General features: G+C 40.9%; 1 protein-coding gene across 3 annotated transcripts in view; it reads right to left on the bottom strand.

Annotated features, from left to right (window-relative positions):
- Positions 1-19,275, bottom strand: part of THSD4 (thrombospondin type 1 domain containing 4) — a 680,304-nt gene that overhangs the window by 229,263 nt on the left and 431,766 nt on the right. Inside the window, exon 1 of one of the 3 annotated variants that reach the window (XM_024232474.3) lies at positions 10,077-10,336. The exons of the other annotated variants lie outside the window; for them this stretch is intronic. Coding sequence (XP_024088242.3) covers positions 10,077-10,148 — 72 coding nt within the window. The 5' untranslated portion in view covers positions 10,149-10,336. Of the gene's footprint in view, positions 1-10,076; positions 10,337-19,275 lie in introns of those variants that run through there. 3 annotated transcript variants of the gene reach the window in all.

The following is a 19,275-nucleotide window of genomic DNA, read 5'->3' as shown; positions in this document are numbered from 1 at the left end:
AAGAAGGCAGTACTTCTGAAATGAATTTATAAGACTGGTATAGCCTTATAGCAAAATAGGAAAGTAAACATAAGAAAGAAAAATTTACAGGCACTCTCAAATATAGATTGTTTTTAAAGAACCCTCTTAAAAATAGTCATGTTATAAAATTAATTTAATAAAAATAGAAATATATCACAACCAAGTTGGATTTATCCCTGGAATGCAAGGATAGTTGAACATTATAAAATCTGTTTCTGTAATTTATCACACTGACAGATTAAAAACGTAAAACCAAATGATCATCTTAATAAAGAAAATGTGTTAGATAAAATTCAACACATGTTCATGATTTAAAAAATAAATCTCTTAGTACACTGGGAATAGAAGAGGGTTTATTGAGCTAATACAAGCATAAACTTAACAGCAAACTTGATTTTCAATGGCAAAATGTCAGAAGTGTTCTCTTGAGCAAATCAAGAACAAAATAATACTGCCTCCATTCAACATTTTGCTGGAGGTTCTAGCCATTGCAAAGGTTAAGAAATAAAAATTATAAAAATTGGAAAAGAAACAAACTCAAAATGGCCATTAAAAAAGAAATTAGATATACAAGAATTTGGAAAAGGAAAAAAGCCAAAATGGCCATTAATCACAGATTACATAATTATGTACTAGAAATTACAAAAGTTCCTACATAAAATTGATTTAAATTAATAAGAGTTTAGAAAGCTGTTTTGATATAACATCAGTTGTACTTTTTTTTTTTTAAGACAGATTCTTACTCTGCCACCCAGGCTGGAGTGAAGCGGTGTGATCATGGCTCACTACAGCCTCAGCCTCCCTGTGTTTAGGTAATCCTCCCACCCTAGCCTCTTCAGTAGCTGGGAATATAGGCATATGCCACCATGCCTAGCTAACTTTTTTTTCTATTTTTCAATGATTATTATTTTTTTTGTAGAGACGGGTTTCACCCAGGACTGGTCTCAAACTCCTCAGCTCACGTGATCTGCCTGCCTCAGCATCCCAAAGTGCTACCAGCATTACAAACATGAGCCACTATGGCCGGATGATCATTTGGACTTCTAAGCGTTAGCAACCAAAATAAAAAATTAATTAGAAAAACATACACATAATTTATGATAAAAAATAACAAGGTACCTAGGATTAAATATAAAGATGTATAAGACCTTTGAGTAGAAAATTGTAAAACTTTATTAGAAAATGTCAAAGAAGACTTAATTAAATGTAAAGCTTATACACTATGTTCATGGATAGAATGGCTCAATATTAGAATGATTTTAGTGTTCTCATATTGATCTATAGACTCAATACAATACTGATAAAAATTCTTAAAGGATTTTTCAAGGAAAATTCATGTGATAATTTCAAATTTCATAAGGAAGAGCAAATGTCTAAGAATAACTAAGACACTCCCAAAGAATAATGTGAACTGAATTGCTCTATACAGATTGAGATTTATTATAAGGCCATAGTAATTAAGACAGCATGTTTCTTGTACAGACATAGAAATGTCCAATGGAGCAAATACAGAGGCCAGAAAAAGATAGACATATATATGGAAACTTGGTACTGAAAAGAAATGGCCCTGGAAATTTGTTGAAAGGGAAGGACTATTCAATAAATGTTCCTGTAGTAACTCATTGCCAATATGGGGAAAAAAGAAAATTAGATCCCTTAATGAAAAATGAAATTAGATCCCTTATTTACCCTATACAGAAAATTTAATTCTAAGTGTATAAAAACTTAACTGTGAAGTGCAAAACTTCAATAATTTTAGAAAGCAATATAGGAGAATATGTCTATAACCTTGGGATCAATAATTTCCTAAACAAGAAAAAGAGAGTGTTAACACAAAGAAATAAAATGGGTACATTCAAATACACTAAAATCAAGGACTTCTGTTTAGCTAAAGACACTTTACTAGTCATAAAGTGGAGAAAATATTACACGGAATAAAAAGCAGAGGGTTCATATTCAAAATACACAAAGGACTCTTAAATCAGTAGTGAAAAAGCAAAGAACTAAATTTAAAACCAGAAAATAAATACAAACAGGCATTTCACAGCAGAGGAACGTGAATGACATGTATACACATAAACATTATACAATATCAATAGTTAATGATCAGAGAAATGTCCATTAGCATACACTGATAGCATTTTATATCTTATATATCAGTAAAAATTAACCTGTCTGATAATGCCTAATACTGGAAAGGAGATAAATCATTGAGAACTTTTACACTCTACTAGTGGAAATGAAAACTAATACAACTGCTGTGGAAAGCAATCTGACATTAACTGTAGAGTTAAACAAACACATTCTCCATGACCCACCAATTCAGTACTGTATTCTGGAAGTTCTAGCAAGCAGCCTCTCAAAGTGCTGGGATCAGAGGCATGAGCCACTGCACCTGGCCCAAATAGTATATTCTTCAGACACACACCTGTGATTATATTATAAATAAAAGCAATGAAGTGAAAACCATAAAATTCAGGGTGATGGTTGTCTCTCAAGGAGAGAAGCGAGGAGGACACGAGTGGGGAGAAGTGCACAGTACTGGGAATTTTGATTTCTTTAGTTGTGTGGTGAGTTCATACTTGTTTGCTTTATTATTCTACTTCATAATTGTTATATATTACATATGTTCTCCTACATATATTCAGTATTATACCTTTTTAAGAAATAAAATAAATGGTTAAAAAAAATACTCAAATACCATCACCCCACTAAAGAGCTGGATGGTATTACGGTTGAGCTCAATAAACCTTCAAAAAAAAAAAAGGTAACTGCTTGGTTGTTTAAACTGTTTCAGAGGCTGGGTGTGGTGGCTCACACCTGTAATCTTAGTACTTGGGGAGTCTGAGGTGGGAGGATCACTTGGGTCCAGGAGTTCAAGACCAGTCTGGGGACCACAGTTAACACAGTGAGACCCTGTCTCTACAAAAAGTAAAAAATTAGCTGGGCATGGTGGCACATGCCTGTAGTCCTAGTTACTTGGAAGGCTGAGGCAGGAGGATTACTTGAGCCTGGGAGGTTGAGGCTGCAGTGAGACGTGATTGGGGCACTGCACTTCCAGCCTGGGTGACAGAGTGAGATACTGTCTCAAACAAAAAAAACTGGGGCACGGTGTCTCACGCCTGTAATCTCAGCACTTCGGGAGGCCGAGGCAGGCAGATCACGAGGTCAGCAGATGGAGACCATCCTGGTTAACATGGTGAAACCCGTCTCTACTAAAAAAAAATATTAGTCGGGCATGGTGGCGGGCGCCTGTAGTCCCAGCTACTCAGGAGGCTGAGGCAAGAGAATGGCGTGAATCCGGGAGGCGGAGCTTGCAGTGAGCTGAGATCGTGCCACTGCACTCCAGCCTGGGTGACAGAGCAAGACTCCGTCTGAAAAAACAAAACAAAACAAAACAAAACAAAACACAAACAAACAAAACAAAACAAAACTGTTTCAAGGCATACAAAAAGATGAAAGACTTCTGAATTGATTTTACAAAACTATCAAAACCCTGGTCTAGCATAATAAAATACAGCCGACAGCCAATAATACTTATTTAAAAAGAAGAAAAAATTTAAAATATTTATAAATCAAATACAGTAGCAAATTCAATGAAGAAATCATGATTAAGACAGTTAATTCCAAGAATGCAAAGACAGTCCAACATTAAGAAATCCATAATATATTCACTATATAAGTAGATTAATGGAAACAACTCATATGAGCATTTTGATAAAGGCAAACAATATTTGATAAAATTCAGCAATCACTCCTGATAAAACTGAGAAATAAACTTGTAACTGGATAAAATGTATCTACCTAAATCTCTGACAGGTATCATACTTAGTGATAAAATATTAGAAACATTCCCATTTAAGTCTGGAAGAGCTGGGCGCGGTGGCTCATCCCAGCACTTTGAGAGTTCGAGGCGGGTGGATCACCTGAGGTCAGGAGTTCCAGACCAGCCTGGCCAACATGGTGAAACCCAGTCTCTCCTGAAATACAAAAATTAACTGGGTATGGTGGCACAAAACCTGTAATCCCAGCTATTCGGGAGGCTGAGGCAGGAGAATCGCTTGAACCCGGGAGGTGGAGGTTGCAGTGAGCCGAGATCACGCCATTGCACTCCAGCCTGGGCAACAAGAGCAATACTGCATCTCAAAAAAAAAAAAAAAAAAAAAAAGTCTAGTAGAAGACAGGAATGTTCACGTTCATTTATCTTACTCAGTACTGTATTCTGGAAGTTCTAGCAAATGCAGTTAGACATGAGGTAGAAACAAGAAGCACAGGTATCAGAAAAGGAAAAACTCTGCCATTTCAAGTCATAGGCATACACATACACATATGCACATAAACCCACAGACACACACATAGGCACATACCCTTATGTTTATAAATGTACAAGAATGGTTCTAGAAGTACAGATGCTAAATTGTTAACAATGGTTTCATCTGGGCAGGGAAGAAGGATAGGGGAGAGAATGACGGTAAAGAGGAACCTTTAACTTTTATTCTCTGTATTTGTTTGCTTGAATTTGTTTTTACAACGGTTTTTATAATGTAAAAAAACTGCTAGGCTGGTGTGGTGGCTCATGCCTATAATCCCAGCACTTTGGGAGGCCAAGGCGGGCGGATCACTTGAAGTCAGGAGTTGGAGACCAGAGTGAAACTCCATCTCTACTAAAAATACAAAAATTAGCCAGCATGGTGGCGGGCACCTGTAATCCCAGCTACTCAGGAGGCTGAAGCAGAAGACTCTCTTGAAGCTGGAAGGCAGAGGTTTCAGTGAGCTGAGATGGCACCACTACACTCCAACCTGGGTGACAGGGTGAGACTCTGTCTCAACAACAACAACAACAAAAACATTTAAATGAGAAAAGTCATATGGTGACTTTTCACCCAAGTGATTGACCCAAGGCTCAAACTTGGGTCTTGCATTAGCAAGTGAGTTCCACATAGCTGATTTGCTATTTTAGATACTAGAAAAAGAAAGGCGAAGCCAGGGAGAATTGTGTACCACAAAATAGTCATTAAGGTCATTACACTGACCCTTCATTTCTATTTGCCACAAATAACACTCTAGGAACGAAGAGTGACAACTAGTTTTTTAAATAAAGGGTGTCACTGCTTACAAAGCAGTCCTACATTCATTATTTAATTTGATTTACTCCTTAGGAAATAATTTCAATAATTTATGAAGAAGAAAATGTCCTGCAATGATGACCTAAATGACATGTCATAAAAAAGATAATCTTAAGACTGTAGATCTAGAATTTTGAGAACTTTCATAGGCCCAGAGAAAAACTCCAGTTCTCAGAATCAAGCTGACTGACAAATTTCCTGCCACATCCCCTCACAATGGATGCTTCTGTGATCTGAACTATGCATTCTTTCCAGAACATGCCATGTCCTTTCTTATTTCTGGGGCTCTATAGATGTTTTCCCTCTGCCTGGAATGCTCCCCCTCTTTTCCCACTTAAAATGCTTACCTATCCATCAGAAAAGAGTTAAGATTGCAGACCTGACGGCTCTCCTTGAAAAGATCTACTTACAAGGCTGGCCCTAGGCTGGCATCTGGTAACTTGGATTTGGGGAGGGTTCCCATCATTCCCAGAACTGGTAAGGGTGGCTTGCTTGCTGCGCCTCTACTGTATAGACAATATGGTTTATGCTGAACACCTGCTTTCCTTGTGGGAGTCTGGAATTTTGTTAGCTGGTAGGCAGAGGGTGTGCATGTGGTCAGCCCCAATAAAGATGCTGGGCTCTAGGCCTCTAACAAGCTTCCTAGCTGGCAACATTTCCCATGTGTTGTCATAACCCATTGCTAGGGGGAAGTAAGCGGGTCCTGTGTGCCTTCCCTGGGGGGGGAAAAAAAAAAAAACCTTGGGAGCTTCCATCTCGTTTCCCCCAGACTTTACCCCATGAACCTTTTCCCTTTGTTGATTTTCTTCGTATACTTTCACTGTAATAAATCATAGCTGTGAATGCCAATGTATGCTGAGTCACTGAATCACGACAGATAATTGAATCTTAGGGGTTATCTTGAAGACCCCCAACACACAGCCCTTCAAGCCTCAGTTAAAATATGTCATCATTTGTGGAATCTTTCTTTGCTTTCTTAGGTACCTTCCCATTGCTCTTGCAATTAATGAGAGATCCTTATTGCATGATCATTCACTGTTGTATTCTGTGCCCCTTTTAGAGTAAAAGCTCATCAAAGACAAAGATCTGGTCTTTTCACCTTTCTTTTTTCAGCACGGGTTAATACACTTGGTAGCATTTGCAATGGTGATTATAGTCCATAACACATTTTACACAATGGGAGCATTTTATGCACATTCAATTTGCTTTTCTTACCTAAAAGCATATCCTGGTAGTCATTTCATTGCACATCTAGAGCTACCTCATTCTTTCTGAACACCTGCACAGCATGCCTTATCACTAGGACAGTAGGATGGAAAGGACCAAATTACGACAGGTGGCTCATAGAACATTTTACACACTCAGAGTAGACCTATATGATAAAATGTCTTAGAAATGGAAAATCTGGATCCAAAAGACATTTATTTATTTTTAATGTAAAAAATTGTGATATAATTTACATACTATAAAATTTGTTCTTTTAAAGGATATGGTTCAGTAGTTTTTAGGATAGTCACAAAATTGTGCAACCATCACCACTACCTAATTCCAAGACACTTTCATCACCATGAAAAGAAACCTTGTCTGTACCCATCAACAGTTAAGATATTTATTTTTCATTTTGATAGGTTTCACCATATTGTACCATCAAAATTAAAGAACATCTACGCCTGTAATCCCAGGACTGGGAGGCTGAGGTGGGCGGATCATGAGGTCATGAGGTCAGGAGATCGAGACCATCCTGGCTAATACGGTGAAACCCCGTCTCTACTGAGAATACAAAAACAAAATTCGCCGGGCGTGGTGGTGGGCGCCTGTAGTCCCAGCTACTTGGGAGGCTGACGCGGGAGAATGGCGTGAACCCAGGAGGCAGAGCTTGCAGTGAGCCGAGATTGTGCCACTGCACTCCAGCCTGGGCGACAGAGCGAGACTCTGTCTCAAAAAAAAAAAAAAAAAAAATTAAAGAACATCTTTTTGACCACACTTTCCAGAGTTTATCATATTATTCCAAATATGGAATGTAGCAGATTTCTAGTTGCATCTCCCTCCCTGTCCCTACATATAAGAATGTCTCATTGGTCTTATCCGAGAAGGTAAGTCCAAGTTCAAGAAAGAAAATGCAAGCCTCCTATTCCCACCTCCCCTTCCCCACCATTCTGCTGCATCCTGTAAAGAAGCTGCACGTTGGCACACTCCCCATGCTGACAAATGCATCAAAAGTCCAGCTTGACTTTAAAAGTCCTTTACAGTCTTTTCGGGGATACACCCCATCCGTACAAGTGTACATGGTTGCCACCCTAACCTTGACTAGGACAAAAGGGATTCTCATGATCTCACTGTTCTGAGTTTAATGCTCTGGCAATGGGAAAATTAAAGAAGGCACAGTTCTTTTCTGTGTCTGTTCTCCAACCCATGCACTGACACCATACCAGGTTGTTCTGTCCTTGGACCACAGTCACCAGCGCTGACATTGCCAGCCACAGGACGCCAAACAAGGCTTGCTTTGCATCACACCCCTCCTCTCACCACCTGCCAGGCCCTGCTTATCTGAAAGGACCTCACATCCTAGAAAACTGACTGTAAACTGCTTCCCAGAGTGTGTCGCTTGGCTTCCAGCCCCACGTTGAGAACATAGCCCTCCAAGCGCCCCCAGGTGTATGACGCTTTCTTACCCATTCTTCCTTCTCCTCATGTGTTTTTAGGAACATCCAAAGGGAACATAATTAAAACCTGCAAGAAAACCAGCTGGCAGAGAAAAGGAAAATCTTGGTGACTTAGTGACGACGCCACATGTTTATGGGTAAGTTTTGCAAGTAACACGACAATAAAAAAGAGGCTCTTATAAATATATGCCACATTCTTCAAAGCTCTATATACACTACATTCTTTTTAAGGAAGAGGTGGGGGCTACTCATACTCATGCTCCTTCCTCATCATTTCATTTCCAAGAAGGAAAAAGGAATCCTAATTGTATAATTTCCTAGGAGTTCAGGCGTTCTGGAGCCAACAGCGCAGAAACACACACACACTCACACATGCATGCACACACATGCACACACTAGGGGAAAGAGGGAAAGCAAGAAAGAAAAGAGGAAGAGGCCCAAGAGGATCTTTATTTAGCAAAGCAGAGTGGAACAAAGGGGCAGGAGGGCAGGCATCTCACTACCTCTGATCGGGTTTTCTGGCTATTCATGTTAAGCACACACACTTTTAACTCATAAGACAAAACCTCTGCCTTCCTCTCTCAAACGCTGAGCACTGTCTGAAAAGCACCAAGATTTGGGTGAGCCTGTATAATCCCTTTCATTTTTCATCTGCTTTGCTGATTGTCAGGTAAAGCAGAGCCATTTGCCACTCTGCATGTGACACAAGGCTAGGGGCACACATATTCCAGCGTGGCCTTCCCCATGAACCAGCTGTGTGCAGGTAACTAAAGCCTGCCCTTTGCTTGCTGTTAACAAGAATAATTGGCACGCCACTGAGGGGCTGCTGGAGCGCTGTGATTTGCTCAGTTCGGGGGTCTCCCCAGACCATATGTGCATGCAGCCGTGATAGAAATATTTTCCATATGAGCTCTCCTCTCGCCTGCTTAAATGCTCCAGGCTGAGTGAGGCCAGCCCATGTGTCATTTACTCTACACACTAAAAAAATCAACAGGGAAACTGTGAACTTCAACTACAACTAGAGGGCAATGGTCTGCTTTCAGCTTCCAGCATCACTCACCCATTCAGTTCCTCCTGCTCCCATTCGAGGGCTCAATCCCCCCACAGGCCCAGAAAATATCTACAGAGCAGAGGACATGAGTAACTAATAGGCGAAAAGCCTACAACAAATGACCCGTTGCTGCATGTCTCTGAGCTGCATGTCTGTTTTGAACAGAGCAACAAGCCTGCTGAAACCACAGCTAACCTTGCAGCCGTGGGCTTGGGAGCGCTCCCACTTCCACTCTTCTTAGACAAGGGAAAGTAATTACATTAGGCTTTCAGAGCCTGCTTGGTCCCTGACAAGACTAACAAAAGGCAAAGCTGTGAAGTGGCCTCATGGCCTTTTTAGGAGATACACTTTTCACTTGGCTTTTCAAAGAGGAAGATGGATGCAGGAGAAAGGCTGTCCTTTCATTACTCAGGCATCAGGGTAAGGAGGGAAAGGAGTGGATGAGGGAAATACATTGCAGGCTTGTTTGCAGGTGAGGGTGGATACACCAAGGTGCTTCCCTCTCCGGGCTCAATGATCATCTATCCCAATCTCTTTGCCTGCATCAAAAACCGACTCCAGGAGGTATCACTGATGTTAAAAAAAAAAAAAAAAAAAACTGTACCCAACAATCACATGAACTAAACCAATAATAATAAATCATCCTCATGAACTTAAAATATGTTTCCCTGCTAAGGTACATCTGGGCACACTCCTAGCCCTGTTGTATATCATTATCCCTCTTCAAACCTATGATAGAAAGTTAAGCACAGATTTTTCCAAGCACATCAAAGAAAAAAAAAGAGAGAAGGGTTGCAAAAGCAGGGAAGAAAAGCAATTCCCCTAGCATGTACATTCTCTCTGCAGCACTGGAGAAAAGTTCTCAAAAGGTAACATAACAGTCCCTAACAAAATCTGACATGGCATGTTTTTTTTTTTTTTCCGCTACAGCAGGCGAAACGTGCGTGCTACAGGCATCTGTCACTAAGGCCAGAGCAACTTCCCAGTGTGGCAACTGCACAGACAGCTTCAGAATGATATTTTAGAAATTATAAAATTCTTCAAGAAGAAAAGTCTTCATATAAGAAAAGGCAAGAGAAGCCTACAAAAGTAACATAAAGCATTACTCTTTGTACCCCATAAAATTCCATTCCCTGATCCCTCTTGGTAGATAGAAGAGGAAATATAATGCTGAAAAAAAATACAACTTCTGACAAGATATTTTATTTGGCTTACCTCTCCCCCAGGTCTTGCTAACACTGCTGTTTGAACGTGGAGCAATGTTAATATCAGGTAGCTGACAAACATTATTACCCAAAGTTAGAACTACCCTAGAGGAGAACTCTGTCTGCCAAGTGCTAACAGCTAGCAGATGCACTTGTGTCTCGGGATTCCAGCCCTGGAGTTCCGCTAGGCACCGCGCTGGTTCCCTCGGCTCTCCCTCACTGTACTACCCGGCGCTTCGAGCTCAGCCTCTGTTCTGAAGAAAACTGGTAAGCTGATCTCTTCATGTAATAACTTCTCCCGGCTGGGGGAGGGGACAGGAGCCAGCTGGGAGCTGGGGGCTGCCTTTAACAGAAAGCAGAAAGGGGAGGGACAGAAATGATCAATGTGGAGTTCTGCATCTGGTCTCATTCATGAAAAGGGTTCCAAGGTAAGCACGCCACATGCAGGGGGACAGCCCCTACCTCGTCAACTGAGGCAGGGAGGAGGCAGTGAATTGCAGCAGGATGAGCTCCGGGCTGGGAACCGGGAGAGCCAGGGCCTTCCTAGTCCAGGATCTGGGGCTGACAAGCTGTGTTTGCCTGGACAAGTTGCCAGCCCTCTCTGGGCTGCAGTTTATTTTTCTCACTTGTACAAAGGTTGGGTGAATGACTTCTGAGTTCCCTTTTAGATCTGATTTGATGGCTGCAGAAATCTAGGCAGTTAAAGCCTGCATTATCAAGGGCAGCCTTAACGGGGAAAGAAGTCACAAGGGTGACGTGTGTTTGTGCACCAGTTGTATAGACACAAATGGATGGGAACTGTGGAAGTCACTGTATCCCCCTCTTGCTGCATCCCTGGGTCACTATGCCTAACCAAGAGCTTGAGGAATTATTGCAGAAAATGTAAAAATAGGTGGTAACACAGGAACAAGTGAATCCCAAGTGTCAGACAGTGCTGTCAGAGTACACTGAAATGCAGGATGGTTTTAAGGAAATAAGAGCTACCTCTGAGTAGACTCACATACACCATCAAAGTGGGGCTTGGGAGCATGGGGAGCAGGCTGGGAAAAGGGTCTTCCTAAAGCCTACAGTGCATTTGAGATACACTTTACATGGTCACCTGTTATCCTGAAATAGCAGGGATCATGGTTTAAAATGGATTAGAACCCATCAAGTATTGTATTCTGCCTAGAATGGGATCAAGGTGCTATTCTGAGGCTCTTGGTGGCCACAGAGGATAGAATGACTGCATGGTACAGTGGAAACACCCTGAGGTCCTGGAATTAGGCAGGTGTGGGTTAAACTCCAGTTGTACTTCAAACTCTTCATGTGTGTCTCCGGGTGAGTATTTAACCCTGGTGAGCCCTAGTCTCCCCTCCTGTGAAATAGGGAAATGCCATCCTATGGTTATGATGACTATCAATGAGCTCACCTAGGCACAAAATGTGGCATAGTTCCTGGCACACAGTAACTACTAAAGACACAGGCTTTCTCTTTGATCTGAAATAAGTATCAGCAGCCAGCCCCAGAAAGTAAATTAATAAACACTTGAAAAGCCTCAGGTTATGAGCATTTTCCTGCATTAATGAGGAAACTTTAAACCTAACTGCAGTTCGTAGCCATCTCAGAAAGTTTATTATCACCAGTCACATGACCATTTACCAGTGGGGAGTTTTTTGGCAGGGGACAGGGAGGGAAGAATTTTCATTCCTTTTTCCAGGGCTATAAGAGAAAAAAAGGTATAGCGAGGATAATATCTCCAGTTAAGGAAAGAAAGGAATGAATTTTTCCTCTTCCTCCTTCTTAGTCATTGTTACTGTTCAGCTTTGGTTCTGTTCTGCTACCTAACTGAAGGGGCAAAGTTATCTACTGAGTAACCTCATGAGAAATGCAGGAATTATTTAAGAAAGCCAAAGTTCTTGAAAGACCAGGAGTGTTGTCTAGCCAGGAGTTGGGAAACTTTCTGTAAAAGGCCAGATGGTAAATATTTTAGGTTTTACAGACCATGTGGTCTCAGTAGCAACTACTCAACTCCGCCATTATAGCACAAAAGCAACCACAGACAACACACACATGAACGGGTGTGGCTGTGTTCCAATAAAACTTTATTTGTAAAAACAGGCAGGTGGCCAGATTTGACAGTAGTTTGCCAGCCCCTGGTCTAGACACTTCTCAATCATCCTTCAATCCACTGCAATCTTTTGACCTGTCTGCTCTATTGCAAGGGCTCTGGAAAGGTCACCAATAGCCCCTGTGTCACAAAATTCAAAAGAGAATCATTAAGAACTTATCTACTTCTCTGTAACCATGTCCTCCTTTTAATATTGTGGTAACATATAGAAAACATAAATTTATCATTTTGGCCATTACTAAGTATACAATTGAGTGGCGTTAAGTACATTCACAACGTTGTGCAGCCATCACCACTATTCATTTCTAGAACTTTTCCATTATCCCAAACAAAAACTCTGTATTCATTGAACACTACCTCTCCATTTCCCCTCCTCCAAGCCCCTGGCAACCTCTATGCTACTGTCTGTCTCCATGAGTTTTCCTAGTCTAGGTACTTCATATAAGTGGAATCATACACTACAATATTTGTCCTTTTGTGTCTGATTTCACAGAGTATGTTCCCAAAGTTCATCCACTCTGTAACAGGTATCAAAACTTCATTCCTTTTTAAGGTTAAACAATATTCCATTGTATGGATATACCATATTTTGTTTATTCATCCATCTGTTAATGGACACTTGAATTGTTTCTACGATTTGGCTATTATGCATAATGCTGCTATGACCATGGGTGTACAAGTATCTATTTGAATCCCTGCTTTCCATTCTTTTAAATATATATCTAGGAGTAGAATCACTGAATCATACGGTAATTCTATGTTTAACTTTTTGAGAAGCTACCAAACTGTTCTCCATAGTGGCGGCACCATTTTGCATTCTCACCAGCAATGCACGAAGGTTCAATTTCTCTATCTCCTTGACAACACTTATTATTTTCCACTTTTTTGACAATAACCATATTAATGGGTGTGAAACATATGTCCTCCTGTTTGAACCACTCTCTTTCCATAGCTTCCAGGGCTATGGCTCTAGATTTCCTTTGCCTCTAATTAGCCAATATTCATTGAGCACTGTGAGCCCAGTATTACTAGAATTATTTTAAAAACTTTTAAAATAGTTTCATGTAACCATGACAACAGTCTTATTAAATAATTTGCTCCATGTCACACAGCGGTAGGTGGCAGTTAGCATTCTGACCCTAAAAGCCTTTGTCCAGAGCCTGACTCTTAATGACAGCATTGCCTTGTCACCATTTCTCTGGACTCCTTGACACACCCTGGGCCTAGCTCCTAAAATCCTATATTCTAGGCCCTGTCTCCTCTCTATCTGCCCTTGTTGGGCCATCTTATCATTCCAATGGCCCCAATGCTTTACACATCCATAACTCTTTTTTTATTTTTATTTTTTGAGATGGAGTTTCGCTCTTGTTGCCCAGGCTGGAGTGCAATGGTGCAACCTCAGCTCATTGCAACCTCCGCCTCCCGTGTTCAAACAATTTTCCTGCCTCAGCCTCCCGAGTAGCTGGGATTACAGGCTTGCACCACCATGCCTGGCTAATTTTGTATTTTTTAGTAGACACAGGGTTTCTCCATGTTGGTCAGGCAGGTCTCGAACTCCCAACCTCAGGTGATCCACCTGCCTTGGCCTGCCAAAGTGCTGGGATTACAGGTATGAGCCACCACACCCGGGCCACATCCATGATTCTCTACAACCATCTGTAGCCAGGTCTCCCTCCTGACCTGTAGGTGGATATACCCAGTTGCCTAATGGATACTTGCATTCCTCAAATGTACTCCAAATTCAGCAGGTCTAAAACTGAGCTAGTGTTTCCCTGAAACCTGTTCTTCCTCCTGTTTCCTCCATCTCAGTAAATGACATCATTATCCATATAATTCCCAGGGGCTGATAACAGGGTCCTCCCACTCCTTCGCTTTTTCATCCAAACCATCATTGGGTCTGATTGAGTTTCCTTCTAGAGAGCTCCCCAACAGGTCTATGGCCCCACATTCCTGCTGCCCTGCTCCCATCCAGCCCTCCATCATCTCTTCTTGACTTTATGTAGCAACCTTCTTGTTCTGTTCTTTTCTCCTTCCAGCCCTCTTTCCCAGTGCAGCCACTGGGATCTTCTAAAATGTGATTCCAATCATGTCACTCTCCTGATTTTTTTCTAACTTTTTTCTTTTGAAATAACTTTAGATTTACGAAAAATTGCAAAGACAGCACAGAATATCATGGCATCTCTTCACAATGTTAACATCTTACATAACTATGATACATTTATGAAAACTAAGATGTTAACATTGGCACAATAATATTAACTAAACTACAGACTCACATTTCCCCAGTTTTTCTCCAAAATGTACTTTTTCTATTCCAGGACCCAATCCAGGAGACCACAATTACATTTAGTCATCACATTTCTGTGGTCTCTCCTGGTCTGTGACCATTTCTCAGCCTTTCTTTGTTTTTCATGACCTTGATGCTCTTGAAGACTACTGCTCAGGTACTTTTTAGATTATCCTTCAATTTGTTTTTTTCTTTTTTTTTTTTGAGACAGAGTCTTGCTCTGTCACCCAGGCTGGAGTGCAGTGGCACAATCTTGGCTCACTGCAAGCTCCGCCTCCCGGGTTCACGCCTTTCTCCTGCCTCAGCCTCCCGAGTAGCTGGGACTACAAGTGCCCGCCACCACACCCAGCTAATTTTTTGTATCTTAGTGGAGACAAGGTTTCACTGTGTTAGCCAGGATGGTCTCCATCTCCTGATCTCGTGATCCACCTACCTCGGCCTCCCAAAGTGCTGGGATTACAGGCGTGAGACACTGGGCCCGGCCCAATTTGTTTTTTTCTAACGTTTTTTTCATGATTAGACAGGGGTTAATGAGTTTTTACGAAGAATACTATAGAAGCAAAATGCCCTTCTTATCACATTCGTCAGGGTATTCTATTTCAATATGACTTATCACTGATGATGTTAACCTTGACCATGTGGTTCAGGTGGTATCTGCCAGGTTTCTCCACTGTAAAGACGGTATTTTTTCCTTTTCCATATCCTATTCATTAGAAATGAATCAGTAAATCCCATAGAATTAAGATATCCTTCCTAGAGGGGGAGTATCAAAGAATATTCCAACATATGTTAAAACCATCACAAATTCATAAATATTTTAGAGGAGATACTTTGAGGCTATGAAAATCTCCTGTTTTCTCTGCTAATTTTAATACTCATCTGTAGATCTTGCCTGCAGTAATTATTACTGCAGTGTTCTAATGGTGATTTTCTGTTTCTCTCATGCCTTCTACATTTAACCAGAATTCAGCAGTATGGATGATTGTCCCTCCTCTTCCATATATTCATTAATTCAAACATTTATTTATACTCCTCTGCTCCTTAAAATCTTTTGATGGGTGTCCTTTGGGATGAAGTCCAAATCCCTTCATATGACAATTACAAGAGTGTTTGCAATTCTCTTCCTGCCCTTCCAGCCTCCTCCTCCTGTCTTGTGTTCACACACACTTCATTCTCCAGCCATCTTAAGCCACAAGAAATTATCTCAAATACCATGTGTCCTTGTGCACCACACCTTCTTTCCTGGTACTCCCTTTCTCGAGAAAGGTCATTCCCCCATCCTCACTGAGCTAGCTCCTGTTGCTTTTTGTCTCTAAAAACTTAGCCCAAATTGTTCATAAGCACCAAATATTGGAAACCACCTAAATGCCCATCAATAGGGACTAATTGAATAATTTGTGACATCCATAAAATGAGGTACCCTGAAGCAACGACAACAAAAAATTGAGTTTGCTTCCTATGTAATGATATGAAACATATCCAAGATTTATTGAGTGAAAAAAGTAAGATGCTCAGAGGTGTGATTACCATCCTATTATTTGCATATGCATGTTTATAATTGCTTGTCTATGTGCTATCTGTGGAAGAACACACTGGAGACTACCAACAATGGTTACCTCTAGGGAGGGAAACTGAGTTGCTTCAGGACAGAAATGCGAGGAAAATTTATTATTATACATCTGTGCTGTCTCATACTGCAGCCACTTAGCCATGCACAAATACTGAGCAGTGGAAATGTGGCTATTCCAAATTGTAATATCCTGTAAGTGTAAAATGCACTTCATACAATTTGAAAACTTGGTATAAACAAAAGAATGTAAAATATCTCATTCATATATTTTTACGTTGATTTGATGTTGAAATAATATTTTGAATATGTTGGGTTAAATAAAATATAGTATTAAAATTAATTTCACTTGTTTCATTTTACTTTTTAAAATGTGGCTATTAGAAAAATAGCCACACTGGTGGACAGCATTTCTATATCCCCTTTCATATTTATTGAACTGTCAAACATGTGAACGTATTGCTACTCAAAAAGTAAATAAAATGAGGCTGGGCGCAGTGCCTCACGCTGGTAATCGCAGCACTCTGGGAGGCTGAGGTGGGTGGATCACTTGAGGTCAGGAGTTCGAGACCAGCCTGGCCAATATGGTGAAACCCCATCTCTACTAAAAATACAAAAATTAGCTGAGTGTGGTGGCACGTGCTTGTAATCCCATCTACTCGGGAGGCTGAGACAGGAGAACCGCTTGAACCCAGGAGTTAGAGGTTACAGTGAGCCAAGATCCTGCCACTGCACTCCAGCCTGGGTGACAGAGACTTGTTTAAAAAAAAAAAAAAGTAGGCCAGGTGCAGTGGCTCACACCTGTAATCCCAGCACTTTGGGAGCCTGAGGCAGGTGGATCATGAGGTCAGGAGTTCGAGACCAGCCTGACCAACATGGTGAAACCCTGTCTCTACTAAAAATATAAAAATTAGCCTGGCGTGGTGGTGCGTGCCTATAATCCCAGTTACTCGGGAGGCTGAGGCAGGAGAATCGCTTGAACCCAGGAGGCAGAGGTTGCAGTGAGCCAAGATCACACCACTGCACTCCAACCCGGGCGACAGAGCTAGACTTCATCTCAAAAAAAAAAAAAAAGTAAATAAAATGAAATAATGGTTGTAATAATAGTTAAGAATAGAAATGAAGCCATGCACAAGTCCTCCTTGCTCCCAATGATTCGCTTAAATGTCACTTTTTCTAGGAGTTATATCTCATCAGGCTCCCTGTCAAGCTGAGGGCACTGCCCTGGCTTCTGTCTCCAGACATCCTCTGATTATTTCCAGTGTAATATTTATCATGATGTGTTGTAATTGTTAATTAATGCATTGTCTTCATCAATACAGAGTGAGCCCTCCACAACAAGAGATGCATCTTTTTCTCTGTGGCCCCAAGAGTCAGCACACAGATAGCCTGATTCAGTGAATGCCAAACAAGAGAATGGATGCAAAGGAGGGCTTTATAGCAAACTCTTATCTGCTTATGACGGGAGGTCTTCTAATGGTTCATCTTAGATACCAGAAAACAGAAAACGCAGAGGAGAAATTCCCAGAAGGTATATTCCTCAAGGAAATTCAAATAATTTCTACCTAACTTTTGGGTGACCTAAAAAGAGAAAATGTTAGTGGTAGAAACGAGAGTAACAAAAAATAGGGAAAATGAACATATGATGCCTAAAACCACACATTTCATGTAAAATATAATTGTGCACTACCTCTTACTAATAAAGAAGAGTAAACCATAGCAGATGTCACCTCTAAGGCTATTTTATTTCCTGCAAAGAATGTGTATTCCTTTATGACGGAAGAAGGAAGATGCAGGTTTCTCCGCAGAGGTCCATATTGTACGGCTAAAGTGTTCAAACTATGTTTATTTCTTTACATATGCTGACATTGTGTGGAATAGGTGGAAAAAGTCTCTTGTCAAGAAAGCAGCTGGCTATCAGTCAGGGAGCTGGCCATGCACGAAAGGAGAAGCAGAAGCAGGTGTTAGTAATTAACTCTCCCTTTGTACGAAACCAAGAAGCCATTTCCCACAGAGGTGGAAAATGAGGAAAGCAAAGAAGAGTTCTCTGCTGCATTTCTGGTGATTGCTCTCCCTTCTCTTTAAAGATAAGGACAATCATGAGAATCTACAACAAAGGAAGTCACTGCATCCTTACCCTTCTCTGATTTCTGTCTGAAAGGGGCCAAAGCCTGGCTGGATCAGCACTTGTAACTATCAGGGCAGCCATGCAGTTAGGCTGAGCACCTTGCAGGTTCACTGAAAGGAGGGTTATGTTACTTGGCTCAACTGGGTTCAGGGATTTAAAGTGGGGCCAGGAGAAGGGCCAGAGACACAATCAGGGAGATGCTCAAAAAAACCATACAGGCCCATCCTAACTCTTACAGCACACAGGGGAGCTAGTTCAGACAACGCATCGGAACCATTCTCATGTTGACCGTATTCTTTGTTTCCAGTATTTGCTCTAAGGCAGAGGTTCTCAACTGTGGTCCCCGGATCAGCATCATCAGGGAACTTGTTTTAAAATGCAACTATCAGGCCTCATCCCCGACTTATGAATTAGGAACTCTGGGGGTTAAGCCCATTGATTTGTGTTATAACAAGCCCTGTGGATGCCTGCTGGTTTGGGAACCACTGCTTTAAGCAATAACTATCTGTCTAGTAAACCTTAATTCAAATTGCACAAAGTATTATTTTATGAAATCTTATTTTCTTACAAAAGGTAACTGTCAGATACTAAAACATAGCACGAAGCCGTAATAATGAAAACAGTGGCAAAAACAACCAGCGACGGAAGAGACAGATCATTTACCTGACTAAACATGTAGAGGGATTTCATGTGCAATCAATGAGTCACTTCAAATCATCAAGGAAAGGAAGGCAAAGGGTTGGGAATGTGGCCAGCCACTTGAGGAGTAAAGTTATTTCTATAATTTATATCAATGACAAAATAAATTGCAGGTGGATTATAGGTTTTATGCAAACAACGGAAGTATGAAAACAGTAAAAGGAAACGGGTCTATATTTCTATATTCTTAATGTGGGGAAGGATTTTTAAGCAGAGCTATATGAAGACAAAAACACAAAAGAAAATATTTATATATTTGTATATATATTTTAAAATTCTGTAAGTTTAAAATATCATAAACAGAATTAAAAGACAAATAGGCTGGGCACGGTGGCTCACGTCTGTAATCCCAGCACTTTGGAAGGCTGAGGTAGGTGGATCAGTTGAGGTCAGGAGTTCAAGACCAGCCTGAACATGG

The sequence above is a fragment of the Pongo abelii genome, chromosome 16, assembly GCF_028885655.2.
Source record: "Pongo abelii isolate AG06213 chromosome 16, NHGRI_mPonAbe1-v2.0_pri, whole genome shotgun sequence".
NCBI lineage: Eukaryota > Metazoa > Chordata > Mammalia > Primates > Hominidae > Pongo > Pongo abelii.
This window is presented reverse-complemented; position numbering and strand designations above follow the sequence as displayed.